The sequence below is a fragment of the Papilio polytes genome, unplaced genomic scaffold (genome assembly GCF_000836215.1).
Source record: "Papilio polytes unplaced genomic scaffold, Ppol_1.0 DF823934.1, whole genome shotgun sequence".
NCBI lineage: Eukaryota > Metazoa > Arthropoda > Insecta > Lepidoptera > Papilionidae > Papilio > Papilio polytes.
In genome coordinates this window covers 831,558-838,280 of record NW_013525270.1, presented here as the reverse complement: position 1 = coordinate 838,280, position 6,723 = coordinate 831,558, and the positions used below count along the sequence as shown (strand labels likewise).

Below are 6,723 nucleotides of genomic sequence, written 5' to 3'. Positions count from 1 at the left end.
ATATTTACCGATATCAGGTCTTGGCATATTAAATCCGCATCCCTGTCCGGTCCTCATGATCATGTTGACGAAGTTGGCGGCGTCGTGCTCCTGCCGGCTCGGAGTTATCACCACCCACGAAGGCAACGACGCTATTGACAGTAGAGGCTTTGACCTACAAACAAACGATACTATTACATATCACATTTTAATTAAAACCATCATACTAATATTATGAATGTGAAAGTTAAGATAGATGGATGGATGGATGTTTATTAGAGTTTGTAGCCTAAACGGTTGAACGGAATTCGATGAAATATTGTGTTGATGTAGAGGATAGTCTGGAAGAAAACATAGGCTTTTGCTTGGGTCTTTAATATTACGCAACGGAGTCACGGGCGAAAGCTAGTTGTTTACAGGATGGGGCAAACGAGTGGCGGGAATAACGGTTATTATCAATCTTCCAGGACATTGGCAGTTTTTCATTATAGAAAAACTTATTTTAATTTAACCAACAGTCTCACTATCTGGTATAATATCTTTTTTTGCGTGACTATAATAACATAATAGTTTAAAAAATAGATAATCTGTTAAGCTCTCTAATTTACATGAAGAATAAGACAAAAAGTGAATAAACATATTTCACTAGCTCGAAGCTTGTTGTACTAGATTAGATGTATATTTTGTGTGGCAATAAGTCCGATTCTATTCTAAATTACCTCATGTCTCTGGTCCAGCCATCAGTGGTATCCCCTGCAGGATACTTCGTGTTGTTGCCTTGAACAATGTTCTCCGGGGGCAGCTGACGTCCCTTCACCCCCAGCAGCTTGTTGGACAGCTTCATATCCCATGTGGCCAATTCCTACAAGTATTAAATCACTATAGTAAAAAGTAAAAAATCCCTTAATCAATCAAATCAGTTGTACTATTGGGGCTTAGCTTTCTGAGGTAGGTAGGGACCTGTTACAAGAGTATATATTGTATAATTGACATTGACACTTTCAAGCATTCAAGAAACTTTAACTACAGATTAGTAAACCCACATATAACTTTCATTATTTACAAACGATTATGCATCAACTTCGTCTATGTGAAATAAAAAAAATTAAAACATTGTATCCCAGGGGAACTGTCAAGCAGTAAAAAATTTAACATTGGAACTGTACAGTTAAAAGTGGAGTATTTAAGAACTAGATACTGACAACTATGTTAAATAAAAAAAAATAAAACAAGTCTATCTCAGGGGAACTGTAAAGCAGTAAAAAAACTGAACATTAGAACTGTACGGTTAAAACTGGCGTAAGTACGAACTGAACAGTTTACAGAGGTTAGGTAGGTGTCTGTGTGTTTTTTTTATTATCTTATTATTATCTCATATCTTTATTTTCTTATTTTTATATATAATATATTTCACATGATTTTCTTAAAAAAATACCAAATAAAACATATTATATAAAAGAATAGAGCACCACCGGCTGCGGAATTCGATGACTCAAGCAACCAGTGGTCAGGGCTGCAGAGACAGGAACCTCCTCACTAGTCGTGCGGTTTCTAAAATAACCGCCTTTTGAATCGGGCCCTTAATCCAACTGTCTAGCGAGAGCTTCTTGAGGTGTTGGTCGAAGCTTATCTTACTATCTTTATTTGAAACACATGCAACATTAAGACACAAACGGATAAACATGAACAAACAATAAAGCTAGTAATAAACTAAATTAATTATAACTTATTAACGCAAGGCCCATGCGTAGGTAGGTGTGTAAGCAAACTCACAGTAACAACTTCCTTATTCTGAATGAATCGCTTGTTGAATTCGAGCAGTTTTCTGATGCGGACATCGGGGCCGATCTTGGTGTGCACTGCGAGGGACTTCATGAGCTGGAAGTTGGCGCGCATGGCGTCCGACAGGCCCGTCATGCGGCACAGCTCCGGCACCAGGTACACCAGCTCGGGCATGCCGGCGCGCATCTCGCGTAACTTGGAACGCGACACCAACATCGGTTGACGCACATCGTTGATGCGAATGTTGTATTTCTGTCAACAAACCACAACTATTGTGTATACAATCAAATCGGATCCATCAATACTACCAAAGAATAGGGAATATGCATGTATTTTTTTTTCTTTTTTTAAACGATTCTACTTGTTATAAAATGACCACAAAAAAAATTGACGCGAAAACATTCAACTATTGAACTAAAAATAATAAAATGAAATAACGACCATTTTGAGCGACTAAAACGCGACCGGAGTTGTCATGAGACGATTGATGTCAATCGTCTATTCCATTCATAACATACGCTCAGATGTTACTTCGACGTAAAACACAACAAAGTTTCTCAAGGTCAAAAAGTGAAAAATCGATTCATTTTTATTATTCCTGGTACAAATAAGTGGTAATTAATAATTCTATTCATTAATTTTTTATTTTAAAGTTGGTTTTGATATCGTGTTTACAGTAAAATACTTCAAGAGTGTATTTCTATATAAACTAACGTAAATGAACTGTGTATTGTCAACACAGCGACGCCATATTAGATAAGCCACTTGCTTCGACCAATAGTGTGCGTTTTAGAACTTAGCGAGGGAATTTGAAAAAAGATACTTTTTAATGATTTAATTTTGCCACTAAATCACATTATATTTGAAAAAATCTTTGCAGGACTGTTTTTATAGTAATAAAGTATACTTAAAAAAAGTTTGGTACAATTTGGCGTCATATGAATATTGCCTATTGCAGCTGTAGCTAAGTACAGTAGAACCTCGATAAGTTAAAGTCCAAGGGAAACACAAAATATTTTAAGTTATCAAGGGTCTGTGTTATAGAGATTTTTGGCTCTGATAGGAAGGGAACATATTATTTTTTAAAGTTATAGAGGTTTTAAGTTACCGAGGTTTGAGTTATCGAGGTATTTCACATAATCTCACGACTACTAAATCCTCATAACCCCATATCAATATAACTAATTGTATTTAAATAAATTTCCAATAGTGTCAATTACATAATTTATGAATATTTATTTTGTAACACTGTCTCGTTTATTTTATAACAAAAGACGGAGCTTATTACATCTTTGTACAATGTTTTATTGTCACTACAAGGACACGAGGTGGCACTAAACTTAACAACTGATATCTTTCAGAGAAAATACCAGTGAAAACAGTTTACCTTGTATCATTACTTTTTTTTAAATCTCTGGTATTTATAAATTATTTACTCATTAAATTACAAACCTTGTAATAATAGTCGACATATGAGATATCACCATCCTTCGTTTTAAACGTGGATAAGGGCGTCTCTTTCCAATCCACATCATCAACTCTGTAGGTTCTCTTGTTATAATCTGTCAGCACAATTTTACCTGGAAAAAGACAAATTTTTATATATAACTATGCATAGGTCTTGGACTCACTTCATACATGATATCTTTCATACAATTTTTTATCAGGGTTAAATCATGATTTTTCCCATTTCTTAAATATTTATTCATATAAGCTACAACAGAATGTGAAATGCATTTATTTGTTTTTCCTCTCCACAGCTGTTTTGGTATTATAATCTGTAACCATTGTTATTTTTTAGAGACTGACACTTGACTTTTTTTTAATTTTTAAAAGTATTTAACCTAACATTTGAAAAACAATCAAAATAGTATAAACACATTTCCCTACGTGGTTTACGAAATGTAGTAACAACGAATTAAATAACTAGCTATTGCCCATGACTTTCTCCGCGTGGTAGCAAAAAAAAAGTAGAGTATGCTCTACATCTATGCCAGAATTCAACGATTAGTAAGATTGTTGCATTATTAGTTGTAAGTGAAAATTAAAATGAATGGCTCAAAAATTATTCACAGAATTTTTTTAAGCACCATACATTTTAATCGAGCATTTTATATTTACCTGTAATATCTTCTACAAAAATTTTTTTGAAGTTGTTTCCCTTCGTACTTGCATATTCCCTCAACATTTGACTCACTGTATCCATGCGCAGGACCTTAAAAAATAGGTATATTTGAAATTTTCCACAAAAAGAGGCTATTGTGTATAAGTACTAATTTAAATACCTTGTGAGTAATTTCTGTAACCATCAAAATCTTGTCTTCATACTGGTTGATAGTTGTTTTATAACCAGGCCAAATCTGCAGATTATACTCCGGGATGTCAACCTGAAACAAAATTATTCATTTGACCTTTTTAACACATCAAAAATTAATTACAAGCTTAGATAAAAAGTCTGTAAAAAGGACATGGTATGTTAGTAAAAGTAGAACGAAACATAAAAAATTAAGGACATAGTTGTAAATGAAACAGGTTTTTTCCTCTTCCCCTTCCTGTGCATCTCTTCTACTGTCAAGTTCACTTTTTCTTCCCATCCTTTCCTCTTAAAGTAAGGGTGGAAAGGAAAAGGGACTTAAAATAGGCCTCCATTACCACACTCATCAGAGTTAACGCGGAATCGCACCAACTTCACGCCTTACCTTAGCTTCAGGGTTAAAGAAGTCTCTTCCAACAAGATTCAATTGCAGTAAGTGGAAGCATTTGCGGATGATAATGTTGAAAACTTGTAGATAGTGGTAATCACCCGGGCTCACTGCAGTTGTTAGCTGTTGGAAAAAATATTCATTTATATAAATCTAATATATATTAGATTATACAAAAAATATTTTTCTTTCTTATGGTTGTGTTACTGTAATTAACTCCAATTGGTATATTAAAAATGTAATTGTAGTGTTAAATTAAATAATAACTTATTTTCAGAATAAGTATTACTTTATACAAACTTTTGCCCAGTACTGCATCCACATGGAATTTAAATAAAAACTAAAGTAACCTATATGTTCTAGACTATCCTCTACATCTATGCCAAATTTCATTAAGATCCATTCAGCAGTTGAGGCTACAAACTGTAACAAACATCCATACATCCATCCAGCCATCTAACCTTTCGCATTTATAATATTAGTAAGCTGTTTGTAAAAGTGTAAATTTGCTTCAGGATTGTGCTAAGTACATTTTGTTGTGATTTAGCACTATACATTTCCAGTAGCAATATGTGCAATGGCATGCAATAAATATGTGCAATATAATAACCTGTTAAGCATCTTGCAACAAACTGTATAAAGACAAAAAAAATTAAAAAAAAGTCATTCCTGTATGTATTTTTGGCCTGTAATGACTTTCAAAATTCACTGTCATTTGTATCCAAAGTAAAAAACTTACCTTTATCATAATTCTCATCCTTTCTCCATCAGTTCTGCGATCGGAATATAGCTCTAATGGCTCGGGATGAAGTCTTTTAATTGTGTAAAGAACAGTCCCATCAAATAGATATCTATAACAATGTGAAAATGAAAAAATTGTACAAACGAAACAAGCTTCATCAACTGGTCAGCTATTAGCAGAAGCTATATAATAAAACAGATATTAGCATGATTCATTCAATTTAGGGCCTGTTTAAGTATCCAATAGACTTAATCAATTCTAAACCGGTTAAAGTCCTGGTAACTAAATTCAACCTTAAGCTGCAGCTCAATAACTAATGTATGATACAATAACAATGTAAGCCAAAAAGTTGCAGCTTTCAGTAAATTGCTGTTCATAGCTCAAAATGCAAACTATTACTGTGAGCAGGTAATGAATTTTTTAATTTATTTTTACAGGGGACTTTGCTGTGAAGCGACGATAATGCTCCATAACTCTAAAAGTAACAAAACACAATTATCATCCTGGTCTTGTCTAGACAGGTAAGCCAGGATAGTGTTAAAGTGACCAAGATACTATTTTTGGAGCTGTGTGTTCACTGGTCTACTTCACACATATGAACTATTATCTGCGGATTAATTAGTTTAATTACCCGTGCATATTGCTGGATAGATAAAAAATATAGAAACATAAAAATTGCTAACAGAATACTTTTACAGATTATTGGAAAATTGTGATACACTTCAACAAATAAGCTTCACATAGCCTATTCAGAACTACTTCAACATTGTAAAATAGCTTGCTTGAAGATAAAGATTAGCAAGAGTTCAATATTAGTGTCTATTCTATGCATAATATTATGCATATGGCATAATAATACATTTCTTGGCAGTACAAATTGCATATGGTTATTTCTAATACCTATATGGTTCCACTTAAATGCGTAAATAGATTTTAAAACTGTAATAATGCACCTATCAAATAAATTAGGTATAAACATACCCGCCGAGGGTCTTGCTGTGAATTTTCAATAGACCTCTACGAACAGCGGTGTTGTCCTCCTCCGGAGTAATATCCACATGGTATTGATACAGACTCCATTGCGGTGTGGTTTCAACAGCAAAATAATTAACCAGCAAGTCAAGAGGATAACCATAGCTTCCTACAAAAATTACAATATTTTATTTCAAAGTTCTTTTACTTTACTTTATTTCAATATATAAATTTGACTTATGCAGTTTATATAGAAATAAAACAATAATGAAAGAGAACTTTGCTTTGCAATCTAGTAAATCCAAAATCTAGTAAGTTTGTATTGAAAAATACAAACACAATATACATTAAGAATATGTTTGTCTATGAAGTATATTTTGTAAACTTGTACTTTTATGTCAAGGACCTAACTTACCTTTTTTAGATGTAACATTAGTAGGTTTTGTACGGAGCACAGTAGTTTGCTCTGGCAAAATGCGACCGCCGCCGCGTCGGGACCCGCGACCGCCTGCTGATGGGCCAGCATCACCGCCAGACGAAGGTGCC

The 6,723-nt window shown here is 33.8% G+C and overlaps 1 protein-coding gene across 1 annotated transcript in view; it reads right to left on the bottom strand.

Annotated features, from left to right (window-relative positions):
- Positions 1-6,722, bottom strand: part of LOC106101959 (protein aubergine-like) — a gene marked incomplete at its 5' end in the record, with an annotated part of 14,081 nt that extends 7,359 nt beyond the window's left edge. Inside the window, 10 exons of the mRNA XM_013281349.1 lie at positions 9-154; positions 699-841; positions 1,753-2,013; positions 3,214-3,341; positions 3,883-3,976; positions 4,047-4,148; positions 4,461-4,586; positions 5,203-5,314; positions 6,187-6,346; positions 6,593-6,722. Coding sequence (XP_013136803.1) covers positions 9-154; positions 699-841; positions 1,753-2,013; positions 3,214-3,341; positions 3,883-3,976; positions 4,047-4,148; positions 4,461-4,586; positions 5,203-5,314; positions 6,187-6,346; positions 6,593-6,722 — 1,402 coding nt within the window. The remainder of the gene's footprint in view (positions 1-8; positions 155-698; positions 842-1,752; positions 2,014-3,213; positions 3,342-3,882; positions 3,977-4,046; positions 4,149-4,460; positions 4,587-5,202; positions 5,315-6,186; positions 6,347-6,592) is intronic.
- Between the last annotated feature and the right edge of the window lies 1 nt (position 6,723).